General features: G+C 44.0%; 1 protein-coding gene across 1 annotated transcript in view; it reads left to right on the forward strand.

Moving 5' to 3' along the window:
* The first annotated feature begins 12,343 nt into the window (after window positions 1-12,343).
* The window catches only part of Wdr89 (WD repeat domain 89), a 37,759-nt gene continuing 33,333 nt past the window's right edge, over window positions 12,344-16,769 (forward strand). The window contains exon 1 of the mRNA XM_076921995.1: window positions 12,344-12,743. Within this exon, the coding sequence (XP_076778110.1) occupies window positions 12,531-12,743 (213 nt within the window). The 5' untranslated portion in view covers window positions 12,344-12,530. The remainder of the gene's footprint in view (window positions 12,744-16,769) is intronic.

Here is a 16,769-nt window from a genome sequence, read left to right on the forward strand (position 1 = left end):
AAAAAGTATTACATGGCCCATGTATACCTGGTATGTGTTTATATTTTGCTTTCTTTTCCTACTGGAGTTGGGGTTGAACCCAGGGTCTTGGCACACGGGGGCCCTCGCTCAGCTACTGAGCCACACACCCAACATCATGATTTGCTTTTGGAAAGGAGCAGTTCTCTCTTCTCTGCAGCTTTTGTTCTAAACAAATCAAATAAGTCTTCAAGCGTGGAAGATTATTTCTGAAAAGGAAATCATTACATGCTGTGAGTTTACATAAGAGATGATTATCAAACGTAATACATTTTGTAGCACAAATCAATAATTAGCATTTATTAATTTTTAATACTTAAATGTAAGGGTTGGGAATGCTAATTTATTAGATAAATGTTCAGGACCGAGACGGGCATCTATTTAATGGTTCCTTTATTGGCTTTCAAACCTAGGAATAGCTTTCGCTTCAGGAGCCTGCCAGCAATCACCTATAATCAACTGTGATCCTCTGATTACAAATTTATTCAAGTTTTGGCTCTCACTGTGACTGGATCTTATCTCCTCCCTCATCAGAAGACACACTTTTCAGTATGCTTTTCAAAATGAAAGCAAACACAGTTTGGCTGCAATGTTGATAGTATTATTATTGTTCCTGTACTAAGGTCTTGGTAATCAGGATGAGGCCTGGGTTTGGAAGCTCGGGACATCTTAGGATGCTCTGTTATCTGGCAAACAAATTCATTTAATATAATGCTTAGAAAATCACAACCAATAATTACTTTAAGTACTTCTCCAGAACATAAAGTAAGAGGGGAATACTGTGTGACTGCAAAAAGAAAGCAAGGTTCAGCCAGCAGTCCTGGGACTCTCCTCCTATAATCCCAGAATTTAGGAGCGGAGGTCAGAGAGTCAGAAACTCAAGGGCAGCCTAGGCTACATCAGAATCCTTTCTCAAATAAAACAAACAATTCCACCCTGCGCCCCCCCCAAAAAAAACACTGCTAAAAAAACAAAAAAATATTTAAAATAACAAGATAAATAAAGAGAGGATGGTGTGATGGTTTGTATATGCTCTGCCCAGGGAGTGACACTACTAGGAGGTGTGGCCTTGTTGGTGTAGGTGTGTCACTGTGGTTGTGGGCTATAAGACCCTTCTCTTAGCTGCCTGGAAGCCAATATTCTGCTAGCAGCCTTCAGATGAAGAGGCAGAATTCTCAGCTCAGCCTGCACCATGCCTGCCTGGATGCTGCCATGCTCCCACCATGATGATAATGGACTGAACCTCTGAACCTGTAAGCCAGCCCCAATTAAATGTTGTCCTTTATAAGAGTTGCCTTGGTCATGGTGTCTGTTTACACAGTACAACCCTAACTAAGGGCACTATCTGCTCTTCTAGAGGCCCTGAGTTCAAGGCTAGCCCGTTCTACAGAGGAAGTTACACAGCCAGGGTTATACAGAGAAACCCTGTCTTGAAAAAAAAACTAAAATAGATAGATAGATAGATAGATAGATAGACAGACAGATAGATAGACAGACAGGATGTCATTGGTATTTGACTCTTGGGCAAGAGTATCAGAAGTCCTGAAAATACATGGCTGGAGAGGTAGCAGAGGTTAAGAGTACTTGCCATTCTTACAGAGGACTCAGGTTCATTCAGTTTCTTAGTACCCACATGGGAGCTCACAACCATGTATAATTCCAGTTCTGGTCTCCGGGTCTCATGTGATGCACACGCATATATGCAGGTACTCATACATGTACATAAAATAAAATTTAAAAAATCAGACGTTGTAGGGAATGCCTTTAGTCCCAGCAGAGGCAGATAGAACTCTGTTAGTTCAAGGCCAGTCTGGTCTACAAAGTGATTTACAGGACAGCCGGGACCATTATGCCAAGGAACCCTGTCTTGAAAAACAAACTAATTTTCTAAAAAAATCTTGAACCAATTGTGGTATATACCTTTAATCTCAGCACTCAGTAGGATCCATCAGGGTAAAATATAGAGACCCCATCTTTAAATAATAATAGTAATAATAATAATAATAATAATAATAATAATAATAATAATAATAATAATAATAATACCTTCCAAGGAAACAGAAGGCTGGGATAACAGCTACACCACCACACCCAGCATGCTCACCCTTGACTCCTTTTCCTGTGTTCAAGGCAGTTCTAGTGCTAACACTGTACTTGCCTTGCTTTCTTTCAAACTCCAGAAGTTAAGATCAGCAAACATGAGCTTGTTTTTGACACCCTTGGTACAGTCTGAGTCAGCCTTACAGTAGGCGCAAAGGTTGGAATTTGCACTCATAATCCTGAAGGCCTCCTCTGTACCAGGTAGGTAGCTATTTACACTGCTATTTAATCTAAATAAAATTCATGAATGAGAGATCATTACCCGACTATTAGCTTGAGATTTAGCGATAACTCACTCATAATGACATTTTGAGTAATAGCGTTTATTTTTTAAAGTCTGATTAATATTTTTTATAATTTTTTTAAAATGACGTGTATTTCTTTAGTGTGTGAGTGTAGTATGCATACACATGCTATGGCACCCACGTAGATATCAGAGGACAACTTGCAGGACTTTGTTTCTTTTTTCCACCATGTGAATTTCAGGCACTGAACTGGGGCTACCAGATTTGGCAGTAGTAACCCTCACCCACTGTGGTGGTTTGAATATGCTTGGCCCATATGAGTGGCACTGTTTGGAGGTGTGGCCTTGTTGGAGGAAATGTGTAACTGTGGGGGCCGGTTTTGGAGGTCCCCTCCTCTGCTCAGGCTCTACCTAGTGTGGAAGAGCCCCCTCCTCTTGGCTGCCTGCAGAAGAGAGACTCTTCTGGCTGGATTTGGATCAAGATGTAGCGCCTTCAGCTCCTCCAGCACCAGGTCTGTCTGCATGCTTCTGTGCTTCCTGCCATGATGATAATGGACTGAACCTCTGAGAGTGTAAGGCAGCCCTTATTAAATGTTGTCCTTATAAGAGTTGCCTTGGTGTCTCTTCACAGCACTGGAAGTCCCAAGACACACACTGAGCCATTTCCCTGGGCCTGTTTGTTTGTTTGGTTTTGGTTTCCTTTTCGTCCCAGTATTGGAAACTGAATCCTTGTGAATACTAGGTAAGGAAGGGCTCTACCACCAAGTCACAAGCTCAACTCCTAGTGCTTATTATGTTACATCCTTACCATTTGGGGTTTTAAATTTTATTTTTGACACATTTTGAGTTTATATATCTCTGGCTGGTCTAGAACTGTGTATTCCAGGCTAGTCTGGAATTCACTAATGTAGCCCAGGCTGGCACTGAACTATCAGTGATCCTTTTGCCACGTGGGTGCTGGATTTACCAGAGTTATCCATCACACTCGGCCTTAGCTCCTTTTGTTCAGACAGGTAGCCTACACAAGCTTCAAGTTCCCTATGGAGTACAAGATGACTTCTCCCTCCGCCTCTTTTTGAGACAGGATCTCACTATGTGTCTCTGTCTCAGCATGTAGACCAGGCTGGCCTTGAACACCTGCCTCTGGTTTCCCGGTGCTGGTATTAAAGGTCTGCAATATATACTACACGGGGCAAGGAAGATAATGCTGAATTCCTGGTCCTTTCCTTTGCAAGAGCTGCAGTCATGCCAAGTTCTGATTATATTATAAACTTATTATATTGAAGGTGGGGTATGCATGTACCACAGCACGCATGTGGGGGTCAGTCTACAACCTTGGGAGTAATGTCTCTCCTTCCATGGTGGGTTCTGACAGTTGAACTCTGCTCATCAGGTTTGTGTGGCCCTGGCTGATTTTTACACAAACGCGAGCGCGCGTGCGCGCACACACACACACACACACACACACACACACACACACAGAGAGAGAGAGAGAGAGAGAGAGAGAGAGAGAGGTTTTTTTTTTTTAAGACAGTTTCTCTGTGTAGCCCTGGCTATCCTGAAACTCATTCCATAAACCAGGCTGGCCTCAAACTCAGATCCACTTGCCTCTGCCCCCCTAGTGCTGGGATTAAAGGTGTGTGTGTACTGCCTGAATTTTTTTTTTCTTAAGATTTTATATTGTGTATTGTGGGTATGTAAGTGCATTATGTCCAGGAACTGGAGGCAGTTGTGAGGCACCAGTTATGAACTTAAGTCTCATCTTCTTCAAGAGCAGGAAACAATCTTAACCACTGAGCCATCTTTCCATCCCTGATTCTTAATTGAATAGATTGCGCAGACGGAACCTAGTATACCAAGTATCCAAGTGCTCTGGTCTTTTCCTTCCTTTCTCCCTCCCTCCTCTCCCGTCTTTTCTTCCATTCCTCCTTTTGTCTGTTGTATCTATTTTGCTGTTTGTGTATTCTTTAACTTTCCAGTAAAGGAAAAGAAAGTGAAGCTTAAACTAGCTACTTAAACTAGCTACTTAAACTAGCTACTTAAACTAGCTACTTTGTTAAGTTTTCCATTTTTAAGACTGAGTCTCACTGCGAAGCCCTGTAGGCCCCTGCCTCACACACGGTGGTAATTCAGTCCTTCTGAACAGCTGTATGAGGCTGTTTGGGAAGCCGTGATTTTGATAGGCACAGTTGTCTCTTGCAGTGTTAGCCTTACCTCTCTCCTGTGTAAACTGACGAGGTATAGTTTGCCTTACAACTGAAGGGAGTTGATATCATTTTTTATTAAAAAAAAAACAAAAAACAAAAAACAAAAAACCAAACCACCCAATCTTATTACTTTAAAAAAAAATTTCATGTATGTAAACATGTATATTGATCATACACCCCCCGAACTTCCTCCCTGAAGGTCCCCCAGGAACTGCCAACTTCTGGATTCTTAACTTAGAAAGAACCTTGTTACAGTGACTATTACAACCAGCACAAAGCAAGCAGGGACCTGCCACGGATGTTCCTGCCACCTAATCTCTGGCTTCAAGGGCACTCCTGTTGATATTCCCAGAAGCTCCACCCCACAAACATAAGACAATTGTGAAACATAGTTCTCTGGAATGGGTTCCAAGACTTCCTTATTGTTAACTAGTGTCAGCCTGCCAACAGTCCTCAGTTCACTAGACATGAATCCACACGTCAATGGCCAAATGGCTGTAATATGGTTACATCTCAAACAATTGAGACTTAGGAAAACCTTATTTATGCGTTTGGGTACCCATGGAGGTCAGAAGGGGACATCAGATCCCCTGGTGTTGGTGTGAACTTTCTTCATGTTATATTATGCATGTTTCTGTATTTTCAATTGTTAATTCTGTACCTAGCAGAGAGCTAAATGTCGGCAGGAGTTTGGTATTCTCATTCCTATGGCCCAACACTGGGTTTTTAAAATTTGTAAACGCTTGTCCTTCCACACCTGCCCAAAAGATGAAGGCTAGGTAGCCCTCAATGCCTTAGGTAACCAAAGAGACCAGGCGTTGTCTTACTGCTGTTTGGTTATAATAAAGAGCTCACAGCCAATACCTGGAGCAAGAAGTACATAGGTGGAACTTCTGGGCAGGCAGAGACCGAGAATGGATGAAAGCAGGTGCCAGAGAAAGGAGCTGTAAGCAGGTAATGAGAACTGTGTGGAGAGACAGGATGGTAGAAAAGTTAGGGTAAGTTTAGATGAGCTAGCTAAGAGACTTCCCCAGCTAAAGGTCAATAGCTTTAAACTATATAGAAGTCTTGTACCTTATTTAAATCATGAGAGGTCCTCCAAAACTCCACAATATCTTGGTGCAGGGGCTATGTGTGAGCAGCATGACATAGGTACTAAGAACTGCTTGGGTGGGTGAGCTGTATGTGCGCTAAATAAGCCATCTCTCCATCATTTGTAATTTTAAGCAGAGCACATTACCTTACATATCTGAGTGAGCCTGTAGCAATTAGCTAAGAAACTTTAAAGGTATAACAAGTTAAAGAAATTGTTCTTAGATTATTAGTTTGCTTCCTATTGCTGTGATAAAGACCACGACCAACAGCAACATGAGATGAAAGGGTTTATTTGGCCTACAGGTTTGGATCAGAGACCATCATTGAGAGAAGCTAAGACAGGGACCAGGAGGCAGGAACGGAAGCAGAGACTATCCAGGGATGCTGATGTTTACGGGCTTGCTCCTCAGGCTCACATTCAGTTTCTTATTTTTCCCTGCCAACAGTGAGCTGTGCCCTCTCACATCAATCTTAATCAAGAAAATGTTCTACAGGATAATCTGATGGAGGCACTGTCTCGGGTGACAGTCCCTCTTCTCAGGTGACTATAGCTTGTATCAAGTTGACAAAAATCAACCAGTACAATGTAGCAATACTCACAAGAATCCCACAGCCTGTTTCTAATGGTTGTTCTGCTATTTGAGATGAGCCTAGCCATATTCCAACAAACTGCAAATTCATTTAAAAATATTATGTATCTCCCTACTGATGCATTTTTTTTTTTTTTCTTTTCTTTTTTTTTTTTTTTTTTTTTTTTTTTTTTTTTTTTTTTGGTTTTTCGAGACAGGGTTTCTCTGTGTAGCACTGGCTGTCCTGGAATTCACTCTGTAGACCAGGCTGGCCTTGAACTCAGAAATCCTCCTGCCTCTCAAGCGCTGGGATTAAAGGTGTGCGCCACCATCGACCGGCTACTGATGCATTTCTTTGGTTTTTCTTATATAATAAAATCTTCTTCCACGTTGTTCTGGTGGTTTTGTTTGCTTGTTTGTCAGCCTGACACTAGCTAGTCAAATGGTAAGAGAAACCTCTACTGAGAAAAATACTTTCATCAGATTGCCTGTAGGCAAGTCCATAGGAGCATCGTCTTGATTGTGAATTGATAGAAAAGGACCTAGTCCACTCCTGGCAGTGCCATTCTGGGCAGGTGGTCCTGTGTGGAATAAAAGTGGGCTGAGCAAGCCATGGGGAGCAATCAGTAAGCAGCATTCCTCCAGGACTTCTGCTTCAGCTCCTAACTCTATGTTCCTACACTGACTTCCCTCAGTGATGGGCTGTTACCTGGGATTGTACAATGAAATAAACCCATTCCTTTCCACTCTTCCAGTCATAGTCATTATCACAGCAGGAGAAACCCAACTAAGGCACATATTACATTAAAAAAACCAAAATGTAAAAAATCCTACAGGAGTTTTTAGTATTCATAAATTGGTCTTTAAAATTACCAGACCCAAAAAGGGTTCCAAAAAAGGGTTCACAGATGTTCATAGTTCATTAAAGGCAGGGAAACTGCCCTAAACTGTCTGTCTTTAAAAGGTTAACAGTGGTATTCATGTTACCACCATTAATTATGTACATGTGCTCCTCTTGACATGATAAAGCTTGACATTTTATTTTCAATTATATGATTTTATTTGGAGTTTCACTTTTGTTATTTTGAGACATGGTCTCACTCTGTGACCCCGGATAGCCTAAAACTATGTATCCCATACTAGTCTCAAGAAAAACTGACAATTTTCCTTTGTTACCCTTTCATTGCCAAGATCACATGTCTATACCCGACATTTTTAACTCCAGCCATTCCTGTCAACACAGCGGCCAATTCTGTTTCAGTGTCTGTCCCTGTGACTTACGCAGCTACTCAGTGCACCCTACTATACAGAATTGCTAATTTAGGGCACTGTTCTAATACTCTCAAATGAGAACTAAAATGAAAACCAAAGTTTTGTTGTAAAGGAAAAATATTTATAATTTATAATTTTTAACATAGTAATTGAGATTCTTCCATTACTGACCTATATTCTCGTCCCTTTGTTTATTTTACAGTGAGACAGGGTCAGTCACTAAGTTACCCTCACAGCCTGGAACTGAGCTCTCTAGCAACCCTGAACTTTACATCCTGCCAAATCAATCTTCCCAGTAACAGTTGGGATTACAGGCTGGCCTCTATACACACACACACACACACACACACACACACACACACACACACACACACAATCTTTCTATTTTAAGGATTTTTGGATATGATAAATGAATGGGACAAGAAGAAGACACCCATAAAACCAAAAACCAAAATAAACCCCAGAGGGGCTAAGGTTGTGACAACAGTCACATCTGAAGATGTAAGAGGTATGGTGGTGATGCCACAAACCTCCAGATACAGATCACTGTGTAACAGGCCCCAGACCTTAGCACAACTGATACCACAATGTGAGAACCATTTAGACCATAATACTCAATGTATAGATAGCACTACCTGCCTAAAGGAAAACACAGACTTAATCCATCAAAGCCCATAGTTCTGGCTGTCCTTACTGAGGTGTGACAACCTAGGATATAGTTTTGTGCTTAAAAGCTCACCCTGGAAAAGGCTCAGGATCTAGAACACCTAGTGTAGTAACAAGCCAGCTAAGAACTTTCTACTGGCTCAAACCCATGTCCAAGTAGTCTTCTCTGGTGGATACCCCCCCACACACACACCATTTTTGGAGGTTCCCCCAAAATTCTCAAAGACCAGACCTCACGACACTGGGGAGGAGGGTTTCTCAGAGCCCTTTGGAGCAGGGAAGAAGGCAATATTTAAGTGACTTCTAAGGGGACTCACAACCTGAGATGTTTTAGGGCCCCAGGATTCCCTTTGATCAATGGCCTATCTGTGGATGAGGCCCAGGGAAGCAATTCAATCCCTGGGCCTTGGAAGCTGCCACTGGCCACTTGTATCCAAGTAGTCACTGCTGACGCTGGTCTTCTAGTGAAGGAGGCTGATAGGCTTACTCTGGGGAAGGAACTATTTCTGACTGCTCCATATTCGGCTGAGGCCCTCCTATGAGGCACTCCAGAAACATGGATGTCAGACAGCCAAGTAACCACTACCCAATACTGCTCCTGAACCAACCCCCATATCTGGTTCTGTATAACATGAGCCCTCAAGTCTCCTAGCCTGTTACCAGGTGACCCTGCAGAGTGGACCTGATTTAATCTGTTGGGCCTGACCTGGCCATTGTTCCATTGTAGGAGGCAGATGAGGTAATGTATACTGATGGGAACAGTTTTGTTTGTTTTGAGACAGGGTTTCTCTGTGTAGTCCTGTCTGTTCTGGAACTGACTCTATAGGGCAGGCTGGCTTCAAACTCAGAGATCCTTTTGCCTCTGCCTCCCAAGTGCTGGGATTAAAGGCATGCACCACTGCCACCCAGCTTGATGGGAGCAGATTTATCCAGAATGAAATTAGGTATACTGGGGCTGCAATGGTAAACCAGGATAAGACTATCTGGGTGTAATCTCTTAACCAAGGGAGCCCAGCTCAACAAACCAAGCTCCTAGCACTAACTCAGGTGCTCCACTGGGGGAAAAACAAGGTCATCACTATGTACACTGAGATAACAGGCAAGGCTTTTCCACAGTCCACATACATAGGGCCTTGAGAAAGAGGGCTCCTCACCTCCAACAAGGGAATCAAAAATAAAGGGACGGGGACGTCCTGACATTGTTGGAAGCCCTCAGGCTACCCAAGACAATGGCCAATGGCCACCAAAGGGGACTTTTCTCCCTGTGTTTACAGGGTAACAGGGTAGTAGGAGACTTGGCCACCTAGGAGGCAGGCCTAGAAGGCCTCCAGATTTTGATGATGACTAAATTTGCTTCAATGCTCTGACTATACATCAGAGGAGACTGACTGGGCCAACTGAGGGAGTGCCAAACAAAAATCATAAGCTTAATAAGCTTTGAAGGATGTTGCCAGACAGACGGCCAATACTTCCAACATCTCTTTGAAGGCAGCTGGTAATGGAGCCACGAATCTTAGGGCCAGAAAACCTGCTGAGCTCCTCAGGCCTGGATACTATAGGCTCCACCTGGAGTCAAGGACATGACTTCCAGGGGTGTCATCTGTGTGCAGGCAAACCCCCAAAGAGGAAGAAAAGCCCTGGGTGGGGTCCAGGTCCAAGAACACCTCCAGAGAGGACTGGGAACTGGACTTTACTGAAATCAAATCTGCCTTTGGGTATACAAGAACTTTCTAGCTTCTTGGGGTGGGTAGAGTCCCACCCCAACTAGCACAGAGACTGCATCAATTACCAAGAAGCTTCTCCAGGAGTTGGTCCCTAGGTTTGGCTTGCCCATATTCTGGGGTCTGACACGGTCTGGCCTTCATAGCCAAAATATCCCCAAATCTGTGAAAGTCATTACACATTAATTAGACAGGCCACAAAGCTCAGGACAGGTAAAAAGGGTAAAAACAAAACTTTAAAAATATGGCTTTGATAATGGCACAAATTGGGCCAGCTTTCTACCTTTAGCCCTCTTAAGGGCCAGATGCACCCATATCAACAAGTTCCTAAGTCAGAAATGACTAACCATTGCCTCAAGTCCTTACAGGCCCTGCAAGACTCATCAGATCCTTGGAGAGGTTGCATCTTTGTCTTGTCTGAGCCTGTCTGCAAGTTCCAGCCTGGTGACCTTCTGTGGGTAAAGAGGATCTGGGCTGGAACAGCAATGAGGTCACCCCATGAATCCACCATATCCAGCTGAAGGAGGCTACAGAAAATAATGACAAATGGGTTGTCACCAGGTTCTCCAAACCCCTAAAGACTGACAAAGGCCCTGTAATTACGGTTGTCCTATTTTGTCTTTTTCTCCCATTTTGGGAAGGCCCCAAGCCCCCATAAGCCAGGGCATAGCTCTTAGCCAATCTATCCACTGAGACCCAAACTACCTTGTTCCAGGTAGATTTCTGTAAAATGTTACAACCAGAGGCTACTGGGGTATGGTTCACGTGCTTCTGGGGAGGAGAAGCACATCCCTGGTGTAGGAGGAGCTAAGGTGGGAGGAGTAGGGACAAGAAGAGGAGGAGTGAGGAGAGGAAAAGGAAGAGGAGGAGCTAGGGAGAGCAGAGGTGTAGGAGTGATGGAGTGCCATGCAGGTATGCAGAGCAGTCATGAGTAACAACTTTTATTTAGGTTAGCTAATTGGGAAACAAGTCTCTTTGTATGGGCATATTGTTATTGAGTATTACTAAATATATAAAGTATTTGATTAATATTTAAGCATTAGAGTCTCATTTTCCTACTGGGCCCGCATGGATGGCGGGATGGTCTGGGCAATGCCCAGCCTTGCGGAGACAGCGTGGAAGATTGGCAGAGCCATCTCCCATACTGGCGTCTCATGGGTGGCAGGGCTGGTGTTTCTGGCTGGCCGTTTCTAGCTGTGGTGCGCATGTGGCCTCTGGCCACAGGACATGGCAGCTGAGCTAGGCACAGCGGCTGGCTTGACCTGTGGCCGTTTTTAAATAATTACCTCAACACCCTGGGGCTATGGGTCCACCAGTAAAGAGAAGGGGCTCCAATCTATCCAGCACTACGGCTGCACAGTTGATGTCTCTTTCCCCAAGCCATTGTTCTTGGATGGATAGCAAAATTGAGGCTTCCTGGGGTTACACTGATCCATTCATAGTCCTAAAATAAGAACCATCATTACGTACTTGTGATATAAAGACTAATTAAGGCATGGCAAAGATTATTATTGGAAAACCCATAAAACCTGGGGAGTCAGGTTACAAGCTCCCAACTCCGATTTTCCCAGGAATTCCCTTTAGTAACTTCAAAGAATAAGGTCCAGAGGGTAGTGGAACACAGCTCCTCAGTGTTCAGGAGAAGAGTATATCAGTTCCTTAACCATTCTCAACTCACTGTAGGTCAGAACTCCTGGCTATGCCTGGAGCACAAGCCCCATATTACTTAGGAATTACAATCAAGCAAACATTATTTTCTACTTCCAACTCTAATAGCTGTAAGCGGGACCAACCTAAAATCACCATGGGGGACTTCCAGGGGAAGGATTCCTGTTTAACGGTACCAAGATATCCCTTAGTTCCCCTGACTCAGATTCCTGTGGACATACACAGCACATTAGTTCCAGGAACCCCAGCTGAATATATTTCCAGGCCCCAGAGACTATTTGGCTTGCTCGCACTATCGCTTAACCAAGTACATATTTTCTGAGTTGTTTAAACTGGAACAGAACTCACTTCTTTGTGAAATGTTCTACCATGTTCTTCATGAAATGTTATACCACAGGTCTTCATCTATCATGAAAGACGATAGAGTTCACCTAAACTAGATTCTGGGCTTCCTCATACCTAAGGACAGAGCTCATTCCCCTATTGGTAGAGTCAGATGTCATGACACCACTGCAGTTGGAACATTAGCCCTGTATCAAACTAAAATTTAAAAGCAACAAGAAGACAGGACATATTATGGACTACAAATCCCAGAGTTCCTTGGGGCCAAGGCAACACTCTCTCCAGATTTTGTAACTGATCTGTCAACCCATGCTGGAGGGAAGGCCGGGTAGTGCTCGTTCAAACTGGCGTGTATCGCTAGGCTTTGTGATCTCGTGTGGTTTTCAGATCCACGAAATCCTACCTCACCCGCACTCCCCTAGTCCGCGTTAACAACTTTACAGCCCAGTCTGAGGAAGCGAAAGCAGCGCAGGAAAAAGCTACAAAGCCACAACCGCATGAAAAGGCGGAACCTGTGACGTTCTTGCCTTTTATTGGCCACACATCCAGGAAGCTGGGTCACGGAGACTTCCTTTAACCTGACCTAGGGGGCGGTGTTGTACGTCGTAGTCTGTAGGCGGGGTTACGCATGCGCATATCGTCTACTCTTGTCCAATCGGATGGAAGCAAGCGAAAGCGCGCTTCTTGGAGCCAGCTGGTTATGGCCCGCCTCTGTACTATGGACCAATCGACTTCAGTTTCCTCCATAATTTTACCCAATCAGAACCGGAGGGCGGAGTTCCAGTCGGCCGTGAGCGGAGCGTGCTTTTTCTCCAGCTCCAGTGTGGGTTTTGCTGCTGAGGTACCTGACTTCTGCTGGGCTGAGCTGGGCTGGCTGGGCTGGGCGACTATCCAGGGCGGGCAGCTCTCTCGACTGGCGGCCACTGGGTGGCATGTGCGTGGAGAGCCCTGGGCGGGGAGCGCGGAGGGGAGCGGGTGGTGTGAAAGGGAGCATGTGCATGCGAAGGGGCCGCGTGGGCTCTGTATGTCAGGATGTGTGGTCCATGCCTCCTGGCCCTGCTCGCTCTTGCCTACCCTTCCTCTTACTCGTTCCACACCCATCTCCTGGCTCCGGCCTTTTTCTATGTCAAAAAGCAGATTTTTCACTTGGTACTCGGAGCCAAGTCGTACAGTTTGTGCTGTGATGCAGGCTACTGTGCTAAGTGACTTCCGTGTCGTGTCATCTAATCCACACAGCTATCCACAGAGCTAGGTGTTGACCGGGTGTGGTGATGCACACCTGGAATCCCAGTACTGACTGGGAGGGAGGTAGAGGCAAGAAGATCTCTTGAGTTTCAGGCTAGCCAGTGCTTCGTAGGAAGACTTTGTCTCTCTCACACAGAAAACCCTAATTCACAACAAAAAGCCACCCAAGAGGCAGTGATGTCACCGTCTCATTTTTGTGAAATGTCTTATCTAGGCGAACTCTGACAACTTAAATTGAGGGAATTCAGCTTTCACGAATGTAAAATTAAAAGATGGTACAACTAGTATTTTCATTCATAATTTGAGTTTATTTTAAAATCCTAAGCATTATACCTGGAAACCAGTTAATTGGTTATTATTTTCCATGTAAGATGAACTGGTAGGAAGGCATCAGTGTAAAGGTCTGGTTCCTAACTTTGCTTGTGTGAAGCTCAGGTTGTTGAGTGTCAGATTGCTTCTTAGGGTTGGGATAATTCAGTGAGGATGTGGACTTGAAGTCTATGATATTGGTATCAACTATACCTGTTTCTACTGTTTAAGGACCACAAAAACATGCAGGCTAGTTAACAGTGTAAGTGTGAGATAACTCTGTGTGGACCACTTACAGGCCTATCTTGGGATCAGGACAGTATTATCCAGAGAACAGAAGTGGCTTGTATTTTTACCTTAGATTTTATAGAACAGAGAGCAGAAGTAAGTCAGCCCACGTGACTGTTGAGGTTTCTTTCACTTCCTGTCAGTGTAGTTTGGGAGTTAAACGTTTGTTTAAAATCATGACTGTGTTTTCTGCAACTTGCAGATTTGGTTTTTTGTTTGTTTGTTTGGTTTTGGGTTTTGGAGTCAGGGTAGCTCTGGTGGTCTTGGAACTCACTTTGTGAGCTAGGCTGGCCTTGAAGTTAGAGAACTTGATGTTCTCTCAAGTGCTGGAATTACAGGCTTTCACATCAACCGAATCTGCACCTTCTATTATTTATAAATAGAACTGAAGACATTGGGTTTTTTTGTTTGTTTGTTTTTTTATATCTTTGGTTTTTTGAGACAGGGTTTCAACCTACATAGCTTTGGCTGGCCTGGAACTTTGTTGGCCATGCTAGCCTTGAACTCGAGATCCATCTGCCGCTGCCTCCTGCATACTGGGCTTAAAGGCCAGTGTTCTACAGCCAGCTTAAGACATTGCTTTTTGTTGTTGTTGTTTTTTGATTTTCCTCTCTAATGCTAAAAGAAAGAAAGAAAGAAAGAAAGAAAGAAAACAGAAACCCTACATTTCTACATTTTCAGTGGTCTCTCTAAAACAAAAACAATCAAATGGAGGAAAAAAAAAAAGGAAACCCCACAGTGTCACTGTACTCCAGTCTGTTCTAGGGCTCAAATGTATAGTTGGAATATATACAGATCACTGCTAAGCTTTGTGTGTGTGTCTGTGTGTGTGTGTGTGTGTGTAAGAGAGAGGAGAGAGAGAGAGAGACAGACAGACAGACAGACAGACATGGTACTATAACTGTGGAGGCCAGAGTTACAACATGGGAATCTGTTCTCTACTTCCCCCTTGTAGGTCCAGGGGATCAACTTTAGGACGTCAGATGAGAACTCCCACTGGCCCTGATTTTGAGACAGGCTCTCACACAAATACCCCAGGCTGTCCTGAATTCACCATTTATCTTAGGTTGGCCTCAAGTCTAGTGCCCCAGCTCCATAAATGCTAGGGTTATAGGCAGAAGCCACCATAGCTGAGTACTGCTAAACTTTTGAAAAGGTTTATTAGTGTCATATGGCTGCTCTAACAAATTACCACAGACTTATTGACTTACGGCAAAATAAATGTAGAGCTGGAGAGATGGCTCAGTGATTAAGAATGGTTTCCATACAGGGTATGGTGGTATATGCTTTAATCCCAGCATGCTGGAGGCAGAGGCAGGCAGATCTCTTGAGTTGCAAGCCAGCCTTTTCTACCTAGTGGGTTTGGGACAACCAAGGCAACAAAGAGAGACCCAGAAGCTTCCTGCTCTTGCAGAGGACCCCGGTTTGGTCTCCAGCATCCACCGTGGTCAGCTCATAAGGCCTTTGATTTTAGCTCTCGAAGATGTGGAGCTGCTCCTGGCCTCTGCAGGCACCAGCACACAGGCACACACAGACATGCACATAGGTAACAACGGGCAGCACGATGTATTATCTTTCAACTTGGGTCTAAAATTTGTTACTGGGCTAATTAATGTCAAGGTAGCAAAGGCCTCCTGAAGCCTCCTGGTGGTCATGGAGGAAGCCGTGTTTTCTAGTGACTATAGGCTGTGGCTCTTTTTTCCTCTTAAAGATGGTTTCATGCTCTACCCCCTGCCGGCCTTGAATGCATGGTAACCTTCCTGTATTAGGCTTCCAGGTGCTAGGATTACATATGGACTCACTTGTAGCTCCTTCCTCTTGCGGTAGTCAGTAATGGCTGCTTCCGTCACCATCCTCCTCCTCCATAACCAAGCCTCCACTTCCTCCTTCTGAAGAAACTTGTGATATGTAGAGCCTTTCCAGATAGTCCAATTTTTTTTTTCATTATGCAGATGTGAAGCCTTTTTGTCATAATGAGGAATGCTGATGTGCTCTAGGGAGTAGGTAGGACTTAAGTATTTTGGGGAGCCATTACTCAGCCATCCGCAGATTCGAAAGGGTGAAATACCCTGTGCTACAGCTGAATCTGTAGTGGGGATTTTAAGAGAAAAAGTTTCTGTTAGGTAACTGGTAAGGTAGACCTTCAAACAGCTGTGAAGGACCCAAACACCTCTTGAGCAGCAGAGGTAACTGAATAATCCTCTTCTGTAAAATTAGAATTAATCATTCAGAGAAGTGTCATCTTAAGAATTCATGTGACGTGCAGTCCATGATGGTTTTGATTGACGCCATTTTGAAATATTTATGAGATTATAACACTACTGTTCTTGAGAAAGTTTGCTCTTCTTGGCCTCTTTCCCAGTTTACTGTAGTCATAGGTTTGTATGTATCCCCCACTTACATAGCATGACCTTAGGTGATGGGAATTTATGATAAGGAGACCAGCCTTTCAGACAACCACATCACTTGGGATCGACAGTGCCTTGCATGGAGAAGGCTGGGTTTGAGGGTAGGAGGGAAACTAGAAGTTGTAGACAGAATCCAAGGTCTAGTCTCAGCTACACAGTGAGTTTCAGGGCAGCCTGAGCTACATGAGACCCAGTGTCAAGAAAACAATAACAAACCCCAACCACTTCAAACTTCTGAGTTCTGTTGTTTTTACTGAGAATATATAGTAGGTTTTATGGGAACTGGAGTCTCAGCAAAACACAGCTTTAGGAGTCCCCTATCTTCACACAAAGACATTATCTCTTGCTAGAATTCATAGTTTTGGGGAGACAGGTGAGTCGCTTAGCTAAGTACTAGTATAGATACACTGGAGTAAGTGTATGAAAACTCAGTTCCAGTTAGGCAGTCATAATATAAAAACTTCATAAAGATTTATGTTTGTTTGGTTTGATTTGGAGGGGGAAAGGACCGGGAGACATACATATGAGAGAAGTTTCTGTGGGTCAGGCCTGGAAGTGGCTTAGATTATTTTCTTTCTCATTCTATTGGCTAGAAGTCTATGACATACATAGCTATG

The sequence above is a fragment of the Arvicanthis niloticus genome, chromosome 23 (genome assembly GCF_011762505.2).
Source record: "Arvicanthis niloticus isolate mArvNil1 chromosome 23, mArvNil1.pat.X, whole genome shotgun sequence".
NCBI lineage: Eukaryota > Metazoa > Chordata > Mammalia > Rodentia > Muridae > Arvicanthis > Arvicanthis niloticus.